This window comes from Serinus canaria, chromosome 4 (genome assembly GCF_022539315.1).
Source record: "Serinus canaria isolate serCan28SL12 chromosome 4, serCan2020, whole genome shotgun sequence".
Taxonomy (NCBI): domain Eukaryota; kingdom Metazoa; phylum Chordata; class Aves; order Passeriformes; family Fringillidae; genus Serinus; species Serinus canaria.
Genome location: NC_066317.1, coordinates 46,062,547 through 46,084,891, shown reverse-complemented (window position 1 = coordinate 46,084,891; position 22,345 = coordinate 46,062,547). Strand labels below are relative to the sequence as shown.

The 22,345-nt window shown below is 38.3% G+C and overlaps 1 protein-coding gene across 2 annotated transcripts in view; it reads right to left on the bottom strand.

The window, feature by feature from the left end:
• Positions 1 to 77: 77 nt before the first annotated feature.
• The window catches only part of CORIN (corin, serine peptidase), a 120,147-nt gene continuing 97,879 nt past the window's right edge, over positions 78 to 22,345 (bottom strand). For both annotated transcript variants that reach the window (XM_050973539.1, XM_009101459.4), the window contains exons 17-22: positions 12,456 to 12,578; positions 9,766 to 9,815; positions 8,142 to 8,316; positions 4,192 to 4,463; positions 2,528 to 2,661; positions 78 to 2,075 (exon numbers count right to left, since the gene is read on the bottom strand). In XM_050973539.1, coding sequence (XP_050829496.1) covers positions 1,893 to 2,075; positions 2,528 to 2,661; positions 4,192 to 4,463; positions 8,142 to 8,316; positions 9,766 to 9,815; positions 12,456 to 12,578 — 937 coding nt within the window. In that variant the 3' untranslated portion in view covers positions 78 to 1,892. The remainder of the gene's footprint in view (positions 2,076 to 2,527; positions 2,662 to 4,191; positions 4,464 to 8,141; positions 8,317 to 9,765; positions 9,816 to 12,455; positions 12,579 to 22,345) is intronic.

The following is a 22,345-nucleotide window of genomic DNA, read 5'->3' as shown; positions in this document are numbered from 1 at the left end:
AATAATCACTTAAATAGTTTCAGAATCCATAACATAAATATTGAGTATTTATTAATATTCATGTCTACAGTGCAGTCAGTCTACTGTGACTAAGGTTCTAATGTTAGCAATGTTTAAGGAGAAGATATGGAGGTACGAGATAAATCTTCGTGAAAGCAATAGATCTGTGCAGATGAGTTGCAACATGACTCATAGTACCTGAAATGTCCACGTGTTAGGTCTTTTTTATGCATGTTTCCACATGCAGCAATCATGCTATTGACAAGGCCCTGCCGTGCTGTCATGGGGCCATGCCAGAGGTAGCAGAGAGGATTATTATGTGCCTTAGACTGGATTCATAAGGGGACTAGGCACAGCACTGAAAACACAGATTTTTCATTGTTCCCCAGTGGAATTTGTCCTGTAATCCTCAGATTCCTGGCTTGTCCTATTCTGGCCTCCTAAAAGCTGATAGCTGTGCAGGACATCATCTACAGCAGTTGATAGCTCTAGCACCATCAAAAGGTGCCAAGCTCCATCATAATCTTTTCCAACCAGATTCTCTTGGAGTTAAGTGGAGTTAAGGCATAGTGTCTTACTACTGCACAGAGCACTCCACATTTGGCTACCAAGCCTTTGCTGGTGAAGCTGTTGTACTTTGCTTCTGGTATTTCTAATACTTGAACAGAAGCTGGAATCTCAAGTTTTCTATCACTCATTTTCTTTCTGCTTTTTTCCTTTTCCCAAATGCTTTATCTTGCTAGTCAAAATTAAACTTTAAATGCAAGGTACAAGAAGAGTCCTATAAAATTACCCAGTTCCCCAACATTAGTGAAGGTGCCCACACTGCATCTTTTGCATTTTAAATCTGCATTTTCCATGTCTCACAAGATGTCCAAATTAGCTAACTCTAGGAGGGGAAACCATTGCAGTGGTATTGTCATCCCTCATGTTTTTAGAGGGCTGGAGATGGTCAGTGCATGCTTTGTATGCTGTATACAGTGTGAGGAGGAAAGCCAGTGGGGCACAGGTTTGATAAATGCACTGCTCAGTGTAGTGCTGCTGAGACATTGGTGTTTCCTGGACACATTAGGACAGTGGAAGCTTCAGAAGATAAGTGCTAGAGGCTGTCCAGAGTCTGAACAATAAAGTTTTGCTCTCTAGTGCCTCTACTGGCAGTTCTGGGACTGTTGGCCTCCTGCTTCCTCCATCACCCTAGAGAGATGCCCAGTCTGGCTCTGGGAACAGAAGCTATGGAATCAGAACAGTACAGGGTTATGCCCATGCAAATTAACCACCCTGAGGGACAAAATGCACTAGCTCAGGCATGCCAGGAGCATATGGCTACCCACCTTTGGAGACCTGCACATGTGCTTTGATATGTCCTGTGCTACATGGATGTTCAAACCCATCAATCTCTTCCACACCTTACAGCACGTGGTATGGCTCTGTTGAGAGTTGTCCTTGTGAACTTATGTCCTGCAATGCCACATGAATGCACAAAGTTCCTTCCTCATCACAAGAAGTGAGTGAAAATGCATGTGCTACTAATTGAATAGTACTAAAATAGGTTATTTTAAAAAGTTTTTCTAGTCTGTGCTAAAACTACTGCTTAGTTTTAATAGCTGAAAGGCAGAAAGTGGTTGATTCTTTTCTTTTAAGCTTTTTGTAGTGTTTAGAATAGCACCACAACACAGTTAAAAGAAAAGTCAAAAGGATTATTAATTCTACCACAAAGTATATTCATGAGCAGAGGATTTACCGGTAACATACACTGCATATTCCATAGCTCCACAACAAGAGATAGAGCTTGAAACTCCTTTTCACAGAGTTTCTGGACTGCAAAACCTTCAGTGTTGAAGGGCTGATTCCTTTTTTCTTTTGTCTGTCAGCACAATTCTTACCATCTGGAGTTAGTTTAGCAGAAAGGTGTGGATATATATTTGTCTTTCAATCCACTCAATAAAATGTGACACGTTACTGTAAACTCCAGGTCCCAAAACCTTGGAAAAGCAGACAGAGCCCCAAGATGTTAAACCAAACAAAGTCCAGCGCCCGGCAGTATGCTCGCACACAAGTGGTCCTCCACTGTCACCCTGCAACAGGAAAGTTAAAAACAGTCTATTACACACGTGGCCAGCACTCATCATTAAAGCTATATCACATTTCCTACAACCACTTGCATTTAGCAAATAACTCAGCTGTAAAAACTTGCTGAACTGTGTAGCCACACGCAGCATTACCAGTATTTATTACCCATTACCTTTGTACAAAACATAACCTGTAAAAGGCTCATACAAATAACAAATTTAACTAATACAGATAAAACCTAGAGTCTTCAAGCAGCAGCATTTCACTAGCATGAAGATAAGTTCTTTACACCAATATTAACAATAATAGTAATAATAAAAGTTGGGTTCAAGTATGTAAGTAGACAGCTGTCATTCCTAGAATAGATAAAGTATGCTACACCTAATTAACATCACAGTGTTATTATTTCTAAAACCAGTTTTGTTTCTGGAAACTTTCTGCTTACAGAGAAGCCTACCATGCAAGAGTCCACGGTGCCAGATTCGTAGCCTGCACACAGCATCCTGCTGGTGATGATTTTCATGTCAAAATATGACTGGCATTTTTCTAAGGAAATTATGCGAACCTCTCCTTCTTGAAGCTTGAAAGGCACTGAAAAACAGAATTAGGTGTTTACTATACACAAATTCACAAATACTCACTTATTATGACTCCATGAGGTATGACAAACATTTCCACTGGGATAAATTATAAATATTGCTCTCTCTATATGTATTAAATATAAGGAGCACTATGTGTTGCATTCTGGAGAAGGACTAAGCACACGGGGACTGGTGTGTCATTTGCTGTTTATTGAGCATTCACACCTTGACGTGCTGCAGTTTGTGACTTTTAAGATGGGGGCAGTAGTGGCTGGAAAATAGTAATGTGAGAGAGGTGGACAACAGGCTTGATTCACTGTTCTAGGGCAGGACCTCCCTGTTTCTTGGTGTCTGTCATGGTAAAACTTGGTAATAATCAGAACTATTTTGGTTATGTTTCGGTAAATTTGACTTACAAAATGTACCGGGAAATAAGGATTTGAACCTAATGAAATTATTGTAATATGTTCAAGAGACAACAGAAAACTTCTTCCTAGTCCAAGCAACTGAATAAGCTCAAATTCTAACCCAATTTGTTCAACCTAGGGTATGCAGTACTAAATGCTATGTAGCCATGGCAGGATTTGATGCTTCCCAGCATAAAACCTTTAAAATCAACTCTGACCACATTAGAGAACAAAAAACCATTTACTAGTCAAAAACATTCTGTCTGAGTTTTTTCCCTGACATCACATAGATGGGAAGAGTTGCTAGAAAACAGCTTACCATTCACTTATCCAATTTAATTTTTACCACATCTAAACTGGCCACTACAAGTTAAATTTCACTGAAGCAATATGGAAAGGAAGATTTCCTTACCCAGGGTATGGAAAAGCCATCCCTAGTAATTACTATAACAATAGCAAAGGCAGAAACACCATGGCTAGTGCACTAAAAGTGCTGGGGCCAGGCTAATTTGCATACTATTAATGCAGAATCATTTTGTCTGAACAAAGATTTACATAAAAGTTCTTGTCAAGGATTGTGGCAGCCCCAAACAAGAAAACACACTAACATTCCATTCAGAGATGCAAAAACAGCACTTGTGATTATGGAATAAATTGTCTCACAAGTATGAAATTATTCATGACCCTGTTCCTCCAGCCTGTATGCCAGTGCTTCCAGTGCCTCCAGCTTTCTCTAAGCTAAGAGTGTTTCCCCCACACTGATGAGGTGGTACCTTTGCAATACTGTTCTGACTGCAACTTAGATGGGTAAAATCATAACTAATGTGGGGGACTTTCTTGATGGAAGTTTCCAGATCCTGAATATTTTTAAAAATCAAGTCAGTGTCTAAGTATTACGGAGCATAAATCGAGGCTGCTGCTTGAAAAAGCTAGGCTGTAGTCACAGCGTGATCCCTTCAAGAGTAGTTATACTTCCCTAGTATTTACTAAGATCCAGTAATAGTATAAATGGTAAAAAGCTTGTAACAGTATCACTTATTTGATTAACTCAGTAGAAGCTTCACACATTTTTCAAATGTCACACACACAGAAATACTCTTACTTTACAAAAATCACAGGATTATTCATCTTACTTTTGTTGCCCATGTGTCCCCAGCCTGTGATGTAGCAGTAGGTGTCTGGCTGAACCAATTGGTTCTTGCTGGGCAAGCAGACAGGTCTTACATAGCTTGTCTCATTGATGTCCTCATCTAGTTCCACAATGCTGATATCATAGTCTACAACTGCTCTGTTGTAGCGTGGATGGAGGATGATGGTCCTCACTAGTCGGGTCTGCATGAAACTTGATGGGTGATCAAGATTGCTAATCCCAAACACTACTTTCCAGACAGCTGCATTTTCTCTCCTTTGAAGAAAAAAAAAAAAAAGACCTTTCAGTCAAGGTCTTTCTTTTAAGCTAAAATACCCAAGATTTTTTTTCTCCATTTTTGTACACTGCACTTTGCAAAGCATACAAATACTACAAGAAGAAAACAGTTTATTATTCTGTTAAACAGATGCATTATTTCTTACAGCAAAGATCTGAGCAACAGAAGTCAATGCTTTCCATTTTCCCCCTGCTTGTAATCAAACACATTAAAGCTCACTCCATCAGAAGATATGTAACCATGTATTAGTTGCTGTATTAAAGGCTGTCAAAGTCATCCCTTGGATCCTTCCCAATTTTAGTTGCTCACATGGGCACATAGAAATTTTGCTGGGGTGAGTATATTGTTCAGCAGTCTGCTGCTGACAGCAGTTAAGTCTCACTGAAAACCCTAAGGAGTCTCAAATAAGCAATTTTATTGTGTAAATTAAATATTTTATGAGAACCATGGGAAAAATCCCTTGTTTATTCAGCATTCAGTCTGTGCCAAGTATACTTTCTATGCCTTTCCAAGGTTACTTTGACTCTTAAATTTTCTTGAGACTCTTTTGGTAAACATACAAGACCATAAAGCAATGATACATATGATACAGTATTAACAATAATACTAATAATCAACACTGAACTATTGTCTGTTGAGACACATCAGAAAAGCCTAGATTTTATGGAAGGCTTTGAGGCTGTAATCTCTCAGTCCTAACTGGTCACACGATTAGTTGTGGGTTCTTTGTGGTTTCTAATTAGTCTGTGATGCTAAAAGCTCTCCAAAAAGTGACCATTTTTCACAACTGCTGAAAGACAAGTCCATATAACTAAGCACCTTTGACAGGACTGAAGCTTATTCAAAGCAGTGCAAGTAAAGCATGCAAAATTTCAACTTTTTCATAGTGCTCAACAGGATTTTAATTCCCTTAATTTGTAAAGAGATTCAGTTGCTAAATGAAGACTATGTTTATCTTAAGAGCTGGATGAACATTCTGGAATTTCAGATGGTAATGATCATTTTAGCATCATGATCAATTCGTGAGCTGTTCCATAAAGTTACAGAAATGAAGTGCTGAGAATATTTATAAACTATTGTGTTTATGACCACTGTAAAATAGCATTGCCTAGAGAAATAAGTAGTCAGCCAGAATGCATTGTCCTACACATTAAAAAAAATTCTTTAAATGTTTTCTATGCTTTAATGTAATGCATTTCAAAATGATCTTGACAAAACTCTGGGGACTGAAATAAGAAAACTTGCAAACAACACAAGGCTAATACAGCCTTTTCTATTTATGCCCTCTACAAGTATTCATGGCTATTTGTATTGTTTTTATATGGTCCTTATGTTTTGTATTCCAAACTTCACATGAGTTTCACAAAATGGAGCATTTTGTATAAAGGACCAGAACACTTTAAAATCTCTTTATATTGTTGTATTATCTGGTTGGTTTGGGAAATTTTTTAAATACTTTATGTAAAAAAAAAAAAAGTGACAAAGAATGGTCTTGCTGATGATATATTAAGCTTACAAAAAAAGTTCTTACAAATGAAGATTTTCAAGATTTCAGGCTTCTGGGTACATCCCCCCCCCTAGTCTACTCAGAAAGGCAGAAGAGAAAAAAGTTCATATAACGTCTCAATCAATTAGACCAGACTATCTTAGTACTTCAAGGTCTTTAGAATATAAATGTGAAAGAAACTTATTAACAAGTTATACTCTTAACTCACAGGGATATTATGCAGCTCTGCATGACGGGTAAATGAACAGCTCCAAAATGTAGTGGCCCTTTTTCTGCATTTGACAAAACTGGGAGAACTTTTACTTTATAATGTGACAGCTCCTTTGCTTATCTTTCAGTAATGAGAGGAAACTTATCCAGGAAATTCAATAGCAGTCCAATACTGCTGAAGAAACAACCTCTGTCCCACCCTTTATTTTAGATCACCAGAAAGTGTTCTTCCAAAGGACAGGAAATATTCCAGCAGTATATTTAAAAATAGATGGAGAAGGAAGAGAAATTCCTTCTGGACCCAAAATCCGGTAAAATACAGTACTCCTGTTTGTATTATACAGGTTTAGCAAACTTTTAGTTTAGAAAGACAAACACCAAAGAACTCAGGTTTTCAGAAATAAAAAGACAAAATCTAAATTTTTACTGGGAAAGGGGATGACTAACACTATAAAGAAATATCAGTTCAAGAGAATCTTGCTTAATGTAGAATTTCTGCTGCTTTAAACAGAGTGTTTTGTGTAGTTTAAAATAATTTCCAGTGAGCAAACAACAGTTTACAGCAGGATAAAGCAACCATATGCCAGAGAAGTACTTGCAAACTACAGCAGAAAAAACTTGTTTAAATTTTCTTTAGAAACCCAATTAAAAAACTTTGGTACATGACAAAATAAATCAGGTAATGAAGCTCCCTCTGAAATCTGTGGTTCATCAGAAAGAAACACTGGTTAGCACCAAAAAGTTGGCAATGATCAAAACAATTGCTAAGAGATGTTAACATCCTCTGAACTCCAGACGGCGCTTCCACCGTGGCCTCTGATACCAGGAGGCACTCAGATGTTAATACTGACTTGTAAATGACTGCAATCCTAATAAAAGAGTGGACTGTATAAAAAGAAAAGGCAGTGGCTTCAATATGTCATTTGCACTGTGAGTAAATACTCAGTGTTTCTTTTTACCAGTGGCCACAGCATTTTTTCAGTGTCTTTTCTACACTGGTACAGAGGATGATTTTTAAACTCATGGCAGTTGTATGACAGCTACAGAATTAGTGCTTTGATCTTCTTCCTTTTCCTGTTTCCTGCTGAAAGTCAGGGCATCTTCATTTAGCTTTCATCAGCAGAGAGGCCAGCAGTGAATAGTAAAACATGTGAAAACCTACGCTGATGCTGGTTTGTACCTTTTACCTTCTCTTTTAGTGTCCTAAAACCAGGTCTCTGTGACTGGCCATTCTGCAAAGGTCTCTACCTAAGCCCCATGTGTTTAGTAGAGGGAGAACTTGTAAATTCACACGTGCTATATGTGAAAAATGACAATCACTTGGTTTTAAAGTTTTAAAAGTTTTATAGTAATAAAATGGTTATAAAAATAGTAATACAATTAGAGTAATAATAATTTGAACAATTTGAATTAGGACAATATGAGACAATAGAAACAAAGAGTTACGAACGTCTGGCTACCTTTATCTGGGCAGCATAAGCCCGAAAAAGGACACGTGTTAACAGAGGATTAACTCTTAAAAACAATAACTTGTTACACATTCATACATTTCATACATGATGCATAAATTCTGTTCAAATACAGGATTCTGTCTGGTCATTGCCAACTTCTTCTTCATAATCTTAACAGCATCATGCTGTCTGAGCAAGGCAGGAAGAAGTTTGTTTCCGCTTTCTCTGAAAGATTTAGGTGTCTTGTGACCTCTATCTCTGTGCGAGTCTTTTCTTTTAGAAAAAAACTATTTTAAATAGCATAGCTTCTATTTTAACATTTTGTTATAACTTAAAACTATATTTAACACACTACTTAAGAGAATTACTACAGCGTTACTTTCTAACACAACACATATAATATTCATTTTAATATTTGCGAAAAGCCGATCAAAAACCACGCATTTTTCACACAATATATGAGCAGTGCAAGGTCTGAGCGCTCTCACCCCTCGAAGCAGTGTGCGACAGTCAGGACCCATCTGCTGGCGATGAGCACACAGCCGCAGACGTGCCCGCTGGGCTCGCTCTGCAGGGAGCACTGCCAGGGCCAGCGCCCCGGCCGGCTGGTGCGGCCGCCCAGGATCCTCTTGCTCATGCGGGCGGCGGGGCGACGGCCGCAGTCTGCGGGGACAGCAGCGTTAGTGGCACCGCGCCGTGTCACAGCCCTGAGACTACGCTGAACAATACAGTAAATGAGGCAATCACCAACCAGGGCAAGTCATCAAACCGAAGTGTTTGACACACAGCTGTATCAGACACTGAGCCACTTTTTGCATCCCTCTGGATCAAAGGATTTGCTCTCTGGTTATTAATTTTGCCTGGATCAGCCTGAAATATTAACCAAGTCAAGTCTGGAATCTTGACTTCCTTTCACCCACATTTCCTGATTTTTTTTTTCCTTCTAGCTTGTAACATTTTGTCCTACTTTGTATTATCCAGAAGAATTGCTTCTGAAAAATCTGCTTGGCTAATAATAAGGTTTTTCTTAAGTCAGGTGTGAGGTTCATGTCATGCTGTTGACTCAGCTACACAGCAGAAAACTCACTTTGCCTGCAGAAATTACTAAGGTAGAATATTTGAAGATCTGAAGACATTCTGGTACTTTGTCCATTACACTTTACAAGCCACTTCCACTAGAAGCTACACCAGACTACCACCTGCCAGTTACTACTCTAAAATAATCCTTCACTTTCATTTCACTTTCTTTTCTGGATTTGAAAGATGCCAGGCTTGTTATTTATTCTGTTTACACTCAGTCTAATTTAGAGAACAAAAGAACACCACCAGTTTCTGCAACTAGCATCCCAAGGGAGGATATGCTGCCATTGCATGTGTCTGGGAATTTAGTGCTGAAGAAATAAACTGGAGCAATGGTTATTTGTACCTTATAATTCTTACTGTTTTCATTTAACTTCATAGAGCAAGCAACATATGTCAGAACAAAATACCTTCAATAAGCTTTTTCAAAGCTCCTTTGAGCTTTTGCTTTTCTCTGACAAGTAGCAAATGTTTTGATTAGTTTCCCAAATTTAGCTCCTGTCTCGTAATTCCTTTTCCCTGTCTTAAGCTACTTCATAGTTCAAGTGTTCTTCAGCAAAGCTCTTCTTGTCTGTAGAACATGGTTTCATCACAGATGAAGAATTTCTGCATTTTCAAACCACTTGAAATTGCACAATCTGCTGTGCCAACAGACTTGGTCCATAACTTTCTACTTCAGGTTCTTCTATCCTCTTTACCAAAGAGATCACGGCTCCAACTCCCAGGCAGACAGTCTGCCAATCACTCTGCTGGTTAAGGATATTTTATCAAATTACTTTCTGAAACCTAACTGCTGACAGAATTCTTTTTGTAGTATCAGGAATGGGCTACCTTAACACACAGCATCCTAGTCAAAATGTAAGAAAAGATGATGAGACTGAGTGAAGTAAGGAAAAATAAACCCAGTGCAAAATTAGATGTTGCAGAGGTTTAGTAAAAATTTCAGAATGAATCTACACTAAACATACGTATTTTTTAAAGTGATTTAGCACATTTTGAAAAGTATTTATTTTACAAGCATTTCTCTCTTACCTTCTTTAGTGCAAAAGAGAGCCACTTTGCTTCTGCTTTGACACGTCTGTCTAAATATTGAAACAAAACATGGTGGAAATCTCATTAATTTATTCATTTTGCTAATTTGAAAATCAGCACAGGTATTGTATTCATTGCTGTAATCCAGCTGTTAAAAATTCCCTCAAACTGTAAAAAGACACTTAAGGAGCTTCTTGTGCCAGATCATCCATGGCTTCCAGCATCTGCCTGAAGATAATTCAAAATATTAGTTCAGCTTTACAATACATTTCATGAGTAGGTGTCATATATTTTGCAGACTGCCTTGCTCCCTGGGCATGGATCCAGCTCTGAGGTCAGCTGGGATGCACAGTCTGTCAAGCTCTTATTTACAGCACCTGAAAGCACAGATTGCCAGTCTCATTCCTCTTCCTTACACTCAAAGGACAGGATTTTCTTTGAAATGCTTTTGCTAACAGATGATCTTTCATGCTCTAAGAGTTTGGCTGTTTTAAAAGAATCCAGGAAGTCTGCAGAAGTAGGTATTAGAACAACAAAACCTTATACTTTCTGTTAGAATATCTTCAGATAAGAGAGGGAAGAATTGATTTTTTTTTTTGTCAAGGGAGGAGAAATCAGAATTAAATCAGTAAGCACTGTTGCACAACTAGCTGACTGCCTTTTTATTTCCACAGTTTTTCCATTCCTACTGCGTACATGCTTTTCTGAGGTGCAGAGCTGAATACACAGGTCATTTCTTTGCCAGGTTCTTTGCAAACTTTAATCTCAGCAGGTAGGCAGTATCTTTAAAATTGCAACCACCTAAAAAGAGGCTGCATTTCATGTTAAATCATAGACACTAATGTGGGCAAACAACAGTGTCAGCCAGCCCACCAGATTACCTGGAATCTGGACTGAATCTGGAATTTAACCAAACCTTTGTCCCTTACATTGCATATACCTCATTCATACACTGTAAAAATCAGTTTGTCTTCCTGAAAACCCAATTTAAAAAATTATTTTTCTAGAGATAGTAGAGAGAGACAACCAATTCCAGGAAATTAAATTTTGTGCACAATTTTGACAGGCAAAGAAAATACACAGAATATAACTGAGATCAGCCATGCTTGTGTTTTACACTTCTTTCTTTGACTTACCATACAGCCAGCTCTACAGAGAAAACTTTAAAGCTTTTATGTGTGCACTGCCTGCACTGTGCTGTTCCCTCCTATCAAAACTTTATGATTTAGTGGTGTATTTGTTAGTTCTTGGCCAAGTTCCCATTAGTCCAGAAGCCTGGCAACTCCTTTAAACATACAGCAGACTCCACAGCACAAACATTTTACGTGCTGCAGGTGACACAGATGAATACACCAGACTGCAGGGCTCAGGAGCACTTCCCAGTCATCTGGACTGGATGCCTGATGCAGCCAAAACCAAAGACAGATTTAACAATAATCCTCATTACTGATGCTTTCCCTCCTTTAACCTGCACTTTGGGCAAAACTAAATCTTTTGTGACTAGAATTTGTAACTCAGAGGCTCCAGATCCATTACTTCATAAGTTTCCTAGCAGACTTCTTCCAAAAATGTCAAAAAGTACCTTGAAATTTCTGCTTTGCACTTTAGTGACTGAACAGATTAGGATTGTGGATCTGCCTTTGCATCTGGTCACAACCCAAGGTGTTTATTCTTTTATTACTCTGGAGAAAAGCATTTAGATACTGTTAGGCTAGAGGAAAAAGACAGTGAGAAAGGAAAATCAAAGAGTTAAAAAGTCAACTTGCAAGTATTGTTCAGTAATGGCCCTTCTAGATGAAAAACTATAAATTAATTTAAAGGAATGGGGAAAATACCAATGTAAAACAAAACAGGTACAAAATTGACACATAAGAAAGCAAAATTAGGTCCGTGCAGGCACAATCTTTTTAGTATTCTGCCACTAGGGAAAACTTTGAGTATAGAAAACAATGGAGCCAAGCAAAAGAAACAGAGATTGCTTCCTCAGATTTTTGTCTTCACAGATATTGTATCTCTGCAGTTACCCAAGACAATCTTTTCTTGAGAAAGACAAGGATTTTCTATGGAAGAAGAATGTTCTGAAAGCTCCTGGGCATTTCAAAGAGAACAATCTGAATAACATGAATCTGTTTTTTGAAGAATGCACTTGCCAATGGGGATTAGGTGGCTGTCCCAGTTTTGCCCTGGATTTCTAGTTCACTGGCTCTTCAAAGTCACATTTTGAATGTCTCAACCATGAGTCTCTACCATCATCTGAAGCCAGAGCTAAGGAAACCTACTCTAAGTGGATAAAGCCTCTTCTGAATGAATCCAGACTACACAGGCTGCAGAGGATGGTAAGATGTTGCTGCAGACTTTGCTATACAGTACTTGCTGGACTTTCTTGCTCAGCAGAGATTTAACAAAGCTGTGTGGTCCAAGTGCTTCAAGGGCATCACCTCTGTATCACTCCAATGCTCTTATTCTACCAGAATGAGCCCCTGAGGATTCACAAAATAGTCTCCAAAGAGACTACAGTGGTTGTAGACACTAAAGTAATTGTAGAATCTATCTTAACAACTTACATGAGAATGTGCTGGGATTTATACACAGATACCATGGAAAAAAAGAGTTTACCAGAGTTTGTTATGCTGCATTGATAAGTGACCACCCCCAGCAGTCAAATAGGTCTTTTTTAACCTGTTACTTACCCATTCACTAGAAGTGCATGTAAAGTGGATGCATTTTTATTCCTCCAGTCTGAGTGCAGATTCAGCCATTTTTGGTCCTGCATTTGCCCACTCTCTATTACAATTTCTGTTTTGGATGGTCCTCTGAAACAAATGAAAGACATTGATAGAACTTCTATGTTACAGTTATGGAGGTGCAGAGGCCCTAAAATTCCTGTTTACTCTGAAGATACACGTCTGACTGATATGGAAAGCCACGAGTGGCAGATACACAGTTAGGAGAATGAAATCACCCTGAGAAGCCAGGCCAGCCAACATGACTGTCACACTGTATTTCCCAACAAGGAGCAAAACTGGAATAAGGAACAGCAAGGAACCTTCTGGTGGCATTTGCTGTAATGCACACATTGATACTCTTTCAACAGTTTCTTGGCCTCGCAAAATGCAAAAAAAAACCAAAAAAAAAGAAAAACAGATCTTCATATGTAAAAGAGGTAACAGAAAAAATATTTTCTTACATTCCTGTCATTGGAAATCTATTAAAATTTAACAGTAAAGAGCAGTCTAGCCTTGTTAATAGGGCTTGAGAGTATCTCTAGGTCCAAGCTGCTTGCTTTGCAAAACAGAACAAATCACTGGTGACGATGTCACGATGTCAAACTCGTTCTTCTGCAGCAACCTAACAAGTATGTGAGGGTTAGAATGGTTCACCAGGAGATACTTTCATATATCCACTTCCTCTGTCTAGTTATTGCCTGAAAGACCCAAGAAATTGCTGTTTTATTATACCTTGACTGCCAAATGGAAAAAAATAGAGCATTTCTAAATTACTTTACTTGTCATGCAGCTTTGCAGCACAGAACATTCCTGATTAGCCATCAATCCCTGTCAATGACAAGGACTTTGAAGCAGTGCTCTCCCAAACACTAGTCAAGGGCCAAATTCTAAATCCTAACTCATGGAAAAGAGAATTAGAGAATTTTGGCAAAACTGTGATGTGTCCTTAAATTGGCCTGTGAACCCAATCTCTCACGATAGTACCTGGTAATGCCAGCCAGACTATTAGCTTGTCTTTAAGTCCAATTCTCAATACTGATTATATTTCTTTTATAAAAAATCTTTACAAAACACCAGCACTCTTTATCCACTTGATTGCATAGACTAACAGAGATCAAAGAATTCTATTTTATGGTAAAGTTGTCAGTGTAACCATATGGAAATATTTTCAGCACAGCTGGCAGGATAAACCAAACTTTGAGGTCACGGCCCTGGACCCTGCCTGTTACATGACTTATTTTTCAGAACCTTCTCTGGGCATATTAAGCAAATGTCATTCCATGACCTACTAACCAGAGTGTGCAGGCATATGTTTGCTGCAAAAAGAGGTTTCTTTCTCAGTGCCTGCTTTTAGAATCCACATAAAGATCTGCTCTCTTCCATATTTCTTACCCTTTTTCCTACCAAACATATGCATCCTTTTTCTTAGGATGCCATTCTGCCTTATGATCTCTGAACAATGATGTGCACCATTTCATAGCTGTGTATAGTGGCATTTTATGAACTTGTAAACAGTGTCTGATCTATAAAATATTCAACTCAAAAATGTGCAAAAGGTGTGAATATCATGCCATTTGATGAATCCAAATCTATATTAATACCAAATATCACACTGTTTTGGTGAAGCCTGCAGTTCTGGATTACAGATTACAGTGATGTTGCAATCAGAATTAAGGAGATATGTGCTTCTAAATCAAGATAACAACCTACAAAACACTTATACCTGTATGAAATTTCATAGTTATTTTACTTAAGTAAAGCAAAATCAAAAGATCATACCTTTCTTTGATGGTCACTGTTTGATATAAAACACTCAAAACTAGGATATCCTAATTTATATCTTTAGAATGGCTTCTATAAACATTTATGTTTCCCCCTTGATGCTGCTTATAAAAGATTTTCTTTTAGATAGGCAAGGGCTGCCACTTGTCTCCTTTCATCTACTTAATGAGAAATAGCCAGAATAAAGGGGAAAAAAGAGCCTCATTTCTAGATGAAAAAAGCTGGAGACAATGGTTATCATTTGTGTAGAGACCAGAGCATTCTCAGAACTGCTAGAGAATGAGAGAACATGAGCTAAAAATCTTTGGAGTAAAGATTCAGGCTGGTGAGAGTTTCTAAGTGTGAGACTTTCAGAGGGGCTGCTGGGCCAGGAGCACACATTACACCAGGGACTCTAAATCACTCAGAGAAAAGGAGGGAGGTGGAGCAGTGGGTACCCATTTTACCAGCCCCATCCTGTGCTCCAGAAACACAGCAGCCAGCAGGTTCTCCTTGTCCCTCTTGGAGCTGTAGCACACATTTTCTTCTGAGTTTCTAAGACAACAAGGTTATATTGCTAATTACTTCTAGATATCAAGCTACATCTTCCAGTTCCAAAACAGCTCTCCTGCCAGTTTTTTAGTTTAGTGTCCTTCTGAAGTTGCAATATCTTCCAAGATTTCATCCCAAACAAATAAAGACTTTTTTATTAAATGCTTTCAAAAGGCTTCTTTACTTCCCTGTAGTTTTCTGTTTTCCCCTTTGGTTTGAATATACCGTAACCGCTTTGCTCAGAAACTTGGTGTGGATTTTAAATTCTAGTTCACTGGCTCTTCAAAGAGCCAGTGAACTAGAATTTACTTTAATTATTACCCTTACTGGCAAAAAGCCAGTAAGGGTAATAATTAAAGTAAATTAATTTAATTTACTTTAATTAAATTTAATTATTACCCTTACTGGCAAAAAGCAAAAATTTAATTATTACCCTTACTGGCAAAAAGCAAAAACTGAAACAGTATTTGTTGACTGAAACGATGCATACAGGAAGAGAGTGTGCAGTTTACAGTGTGCAGTTTGGAGGTGCATCGGTTTAAGACGATCTTCAGAAACTGGAAAGGATCACACAAATGGCTTTCAGATTTTTGAGGGGCCACTGGCACTGACTCTTAAGGAGGGGTTGAGGGTACTGAACTTGCTTACTCTTGTGAAGAGGAATCAAAGGGGCAATTCAGCAGCAACCTGCAACTACTTGAAGAGGAGTTAAAACATGACTGAAACAATTTTTTCTCAATAGTGCTGCATGGTAAAACATGGGGAAATGGCCTAGACCTACAGCTTTGGAGACTCACAGCACACCAAAAGGAAATACTTTTTCATCAGGAAGGTGAAGCAGCCCTGGAACAGAGAGCCCAATCCATCAATGTTTTCAAGGCTTGGCTAAACAGAGCAGTGGTTGAACTGATCCCATTTGGCAATAGGTGTGCTTCAAGTGGGAGAAGGATTAGGGGTTCTCCAGATGCCTGTTACAGGGAGGATTTTGTGATTCTTTGGCACAGCACAAACACACCGTAGTGACCAGAGACTATGAGGGAGAGCTGAAACTTAAAGAAGGCCAAGTTACTAGATCAGACTTTTCACACACCAGAGCATATTGTGACATTACAGAACAGTCACTGAATCACTAAATCACAGAAATAATGAGGCTGGAAAGAGCTCCAAGATCATCAAGTCCAACCAGCATCTGTATGCAGATATCTGAAATAGCTACATTACTTCAGAAAGTTTATTAATGCTATCTGCAAACTTAAGACATTCACACCATGGTAACAACAATTCACACATTCTGAGTGGTGATTTTTTCACCAGATCCCTTACCAGGTTCACAAAATAAATCAGAAATCCTACCTGCACCACATAACTTTAAAACATCTCATAGTGGTATTTGGATGAAATTATTTGCATACTCAAGTATTATTTTACAACCCACATGGTTCTGAAAGTCTAAACAGACCATAAAATTTTAATTTTCTCATGTCCATTAAATCTTTATAAGCAGAAGAGCTGCACTAGTCCTTCTGAGCTCAAACTGCAAGACTATAACAATCAATGAATAAATTTTTGTCCTGTAGTCTCAGCCTATGGGCTTCTCCAAGACTGTGGAAAGTTCCATATTAAAGTAAGTGTACAACAGATATACAAAATACAAACCAAACAAATATACAAATAGATATACAACAGATATACAAAACAAACAACAATGTTTTGTTACTTTTTTCTTCTCTACATTTGAGGTGCCAGAAATACCAAGTTTAGTGGTATAAGACCAGTGTGACTTTCACACAGATTTTCTTTAGGTCCTCTGCACTGCTTTCAAGAATGAAATGGGATTTGGACCTATGAAAAAATTCTTCCATGAGACTTTCTTTCACTAAAATGTTAACTATCAGAAATTCAGCCAAAAAAATCTTATGAGGCCATCTGATCTATCCCCCTAATTTGAAATAAGATCAATCATATATAAATTCTTTCTGGCAGATTTTCATGCTCCCTGTTTGTACATAACTTTAATGATGAAGAATCCTCAGAATTTCCAGTCAATATATTCAAGCAAATTTTTTAATGTTTATTCTAAATTTTCCTACTTGTCGTTTAAGCTCATTACTCTTTTTTCCATTGGAAATGGAGATTAGTTTATGCCTAACCTTCTACATATTCCAAGGCTCTTGTAACTCCTTCCCCCTGACTGACCAAGCAGAGTTTCCAATCTTTCTTCAAGGCCATGCTTTCTAGGTCTCTGGTCATCCCTGCTGACCAATTCTCATTTAGTCCAAATCTAATACAAACTGAATACCACAAAGTGATTACACAAAAACAGTCTTGGTTAATTCAGGCCATTTCACCAGCCTGTCAAAAAATTTTTGAATTCTAATCCTGTCCTCCAAAATGCTTTCAGATTCTCCCAGCTTGATGCTGAATGAGAAATTACCAGGCCTGCTCTCCACTCTTTCATCTGAATGACTCACAATACCATTGCATCCTCCCAGACACACTGCCATGTGTCTAGCCCCCCACCAATACATCTTTATGGTCTGACAATGAATCATCAACATTCCCACATCATTTCAGCTCTGTTCATAGCTCCTTACTTATTTCAAAAGTCACTTCTCACAGTGGGAAAGTTAAAAGAATATCACATCTACAGTTTTTTCCCCACACACAGTGCCTCTGGTATTTCAAGGAACAAATTGAGGGACTCTGACATGATTTGTTCCTGATAAATACATTCTGTCTGTCATTATGACCCTATACTTCTGTAATTTGTTGGTAATTCATGCTAGGAAAGTGGTTTGGAAATCTTTGTATCTCATTCTTTTATCCTTTTTAATGAAAGATGACATATCAGTTTCCTCCATTCTCTACAACTTCTCAAATCTATGGCTACCACTACTATCAGCTACAATGGAGACCTGCCAGAGACATAAATATTAAATGCTCTTAGATGATTTCAACAAAACTAGCTACTCTAAAGAGCAGTGTATTACCCATTAATTTCTTACTCTAACCCTCCTTCTTAAGTCTTTGCTATCTTAGTAATGTAATATCATTTCCTAATATTTCTTTGTGGTTTTTTTGGGGGGGACTTCTTGCTTTGCCTTCTCCCCCCCCAATATAATATTCCTGGTTTTTCTCATTTCTCAGGACTCTTATGGTTCTACACCAGTTCTTGTAGGTTTGATCTACATGTTCACTCTCTCTAGAATTCCACTTTCCATTTCAGGTCACCCTACAGCTTGTGCCTTAGCCAAGTCAGTCTTAATAAATTCAAGGCAGGTTAAGAGCATGTTACATTCTGTTGAATGGATCTAGAAATCTAGACTCAATTAATGAGTACAAATACTTCCTCTTTGGCATGAAATTTGTTTCACTAAATGTCATGTCTCTTCTTGGAGAAAATGAAGTTTCATTCAGAAGTTCAAACTTATTACATGGGTATTACAGGAGAATTCTGGATTTTGTTTTTGTTATGTTCTTTGAGCAAATATAACATTAGCTGATCTTCCATTATTCCTTTGGCAGAAAGAGTTATAGATTAATAAAAAAACCCAAACCAGATCATGTGAAAACAAGAGACTGTTTGTCCAGCAGCCTGACTGCTCCGTTGTCAAATATTCAAGATCTTTATACCAAAGGCATTGAGTGAAAAGTACCAGAAAAACAGAAAGCCAGGCAGCAACAGCAGACTTGCCCATCCCTTCCATAAATACACACACAGCAAATGCTACAGCAGAGGAAAGAAGGAAAAGGAGTTGCTGGTTTCAGTGGACCACCAGTGACACAGCCTCCAAGAAAAGGAGCAGCAGGCACAGGAAGAGATAACAGTAGGTTTTTTAAAACAAGTAACCTGGTAGACAGCTGCAATTTTACACTGATCCTAGACCAGAACATGCCAGTGAAGTAAAATTCCCCTGTACTCTGCTGAGCACAAACTCTTGAAGTTTATTTTATTTGCTATCTCATCCTAGTGCAGCCAAGAAAGACAAATTATTCCACTCTATTTTCCATATGAATAACAGAACAACTCCACTACTGCCTTTATCAAATTTCAGAGCTGAGCAGACCATGCTTTTACGATTCCCACTGCATCAACAAAGAATGTGGACTTCCAAGTATATGCAAAGTGGGTTTCTTCAACTGAACATCATGACAAAATACATTCTTCCAACATTCTTCCAGTGTTCTGAACCTACACAGTATACCCATCCTCAGCAGCACAGCCTCTAGCACACATCAGGACAGATGTGAGACTGACTGCTGTTCTACCTGTATTAACAGAAAAACTAACTGCCAGAGACTGCATTTCATTCACTGTAATGAAATCTGGGCCTCAATCAGAAGTCTCTGAATAAATTTATATGTCCTGACATAAAGAGGCAGTCAGATTAGGTGGCATGATAGTCCCATCTGGTTGTAAACTGTGAAACCTAAAACTTGAGCATGCCCATTAAGCTCTCAGCACTACAAACAAACAAATTTAACATCTTTTGTACTAGAGGGAAACATAAGAACTGCTAAGAACACATGTTGCATAATTTGAGCACCAGCCATCATTAGTCCAAAGCCTTGCAGACAATGCTTGGAATTTGTGGCTTTGTGTGATGTTGCATCATGCATCACACAACACATTCCATGGGTGGTGCTATGAAAAACTGGAAAACCACATCAGCTGTGGAATTATAAGTGGCAAACAGCCAGCAAAACTGCTTGCATTTTGTGGAATGGGCAGAATAGAATTAACTTTTCAAGTTGCTTCAGACTGAAGGTTTATACATTCCAAACATGTCTGTTGACTACTATTCTGTAAAATGTGTTACCACAATCCATTAAATTAACCTAACTTTAACCACTATCACTTCATTATCTTCATTTTTTTCCAGGTTATTTTAGCCTAAATTATTAAAATATGTTATTTTTAAAGAATTAAAATATCCAAAAGCTGTTAGAAAGACATTGCCTTTAGATTTTAAACATTACCACATTTTATAGTAATTGGGAGTTTTTATTTGGCAAAGCACCAGACAGTTATGAAAAATTGTTTGCAGATTTTTACAGAGAATAAAAATTCCAAATGCTACCATTCATTTTAATTCCTGGTCTAAGGCATTAATAAGTCTTTAATTTGATACCTCACATACATTATTTTTCTCTAAGAATAAACAAGAGAGCTATTAAAGCAAAATCAAGTGTTGCTGTAAGTAATTATTAAAGAAATTTGCACAGCCACAAAACTGGGTGGTTCTGCAGTGTGCTCTAATGTGGACAGAATTTGTACATTCACAGCTTTAATTTTCTGAAGGAGTAAAATGAAGCTGTTCCCATTGGGAACACTTGCAGAAAAGCACTGCATAAAACATTTCATATTTATTTAATAATTTTTTAATGTAAAAAGGAGATGTTTTATCATTACTTGAGTTCTGTGCAATATACAGTCTAATTTACCTGCACCCTCAATGGTGAGCAGAAAGAGCTTGTTAAAAACACCAATATTGTCAACTTCACATTCAGCCATTCTTGTTTTAAGTCAATTAAATAATGATGTATACAGGATGTAAACACCAAGAAATTAAATTCCTGGCCTCAGACTGGATTACACAGTAGCATGAAACTCCAATTATAGAGTCTTCCATTTCACCATATAGAAAACATCAGCCTCTGTGACTTTTTCACTGAATCCCTATGCAATGTTAACAAAATAATTAAATAGCTATATTGCTCATATTACTCTTTTTGGAAATCAGTTCTGGTAACACATTATAATTTCTGCTTTTCTTATGGCTTTTCAAAGCTAATTTACTGTAGTTTTGGCAGTGCCACTCCACAAAAACTTGAAGAACAGCTAAGAAAATCAGGCTTCAGGTGATTGACAAAATTGGGCAAAATTGACAAAACACTAGTCTGGTTTTCTGAAGTGCTGCAAGAAAGAATTAGAAATTAGTATTGGAGTCAAACTGAAGCTGTAGACTTCAGATTTAAATTTCCCACTGTCCTTGACACAATTGCCTGTCCCTACTAAAAAGATCTTGTAGAAAAATTGATTTGTAGACTATGTCACCCTGTTAGAAAATGGAATTGTGAGATTTAAGAATCATTTTTGTCTCTTACATTTTGTAAAAGTGTAGGATTAATGACACCTCTTAGCAAGCATCAGTGAAGAAGCAGGAAGGTGTAAGTTTCTACCCATGCTGATTTCAGCCTAGGCACACCTCTGAAAAAAGAAGGGAATCAGAGGTGTTGTGATGGTTTAAAACATTTTCATTTTCCCAGTACCGAGCTCACGGGAAAGAGAAGCAAATTTCATGTAAGGACCAATGACAAGGTGAACATGAGTCAACAGTGCCCTGGCAGCCAGGAGGGACAGCCCTGTCCTGAGGGGCATCAGGCACAGCATCACCAGCCAGGCAAGGGAGGGGATTGTCCTGCTCTGCTCTGTTCTGCACTGGGGTGGCCTCCCCTTGAATATTGTGGGCAGTTTTGGGTGCCACAATGAGACATTAAACTGTTAGAGAGCATCCCGACAATGGTCATGAGGATGGTGAAGGGACTGGAAGGGAAGCTGTGAGGAGTGTCTGAGGTCACTTGGTTACCTCTAGAGGGTAAGCAGAGGGGCAGACACTGATCTCTTCAATCTTGTGACCAATGATAGAACTCAAGGGAATGCTATGAAGCATCAGGGGAAGTTTAGGTTAGGTAACAGGGAAAGGTTTCTCACCCAGAGATGGCTGGGCACTGGAACAGGCCCTTCAGGGAAGTGGTCACAGCATTAAGCCTGTCTGAGTGCAAGAAGCATTTGCACAATGCTGTCAGGCACAGGGTGTGATTGTTGGGGTGTCCTGTGCAGGGCCAGGAGTTGGACTCAATGACACTGATGGGTCCCTTCCAACTCAGTATATTCTGTGATTCCATAAAGCTTTTTTAGGATGCTATATAAAGCTAAAGCATAAAGATAATGCAAATATTATTTAGATACACTAAACTAGATAGAGGAGTTTAAAATTGCTGTGTGTTAGAAAGGCAGGTAGTCAAGTTACTTCAATTCAGGGCTTCTGTTAGAATGGATGCCAAGTATCCCTGCAGTGCAAGACTATACAGAGCACATTAAGTGCAGACTCCCTAACCCAGGGTCTTTATCCTCCTGTGTACTTTGAGAAAGGTACAAAGGATGTCAGTTTGTGTAGTGGAGAAAAGCAAACAGAAAAGACACCTCTTACTTCAGTTTGGGGATCAGACAATGGCAAAAGATAGCCTTATATACCATGAGATTTGCCTCTTCCCAGTAAGAGACAGCTGTGAATATCAGAGCAGCTGAACTTACTTTTTATCCAGCAGTTGTATTTTGCATCAATTATTCCACAATTTAGTGTGCATGCAATAAGACATTAAGAGGCTACTTCTTTTTCTGAGTTCCACACAGAAACCCTCTCTTTAACAATTTTTGTCTGGAGATGCCCACGTTAAATACATCCACTTGTCCAACTAACGGTATTTATTGCAGAAAGGAAATAAATGAAGAGGATTTTCCCTCTATTTCCTAAGTG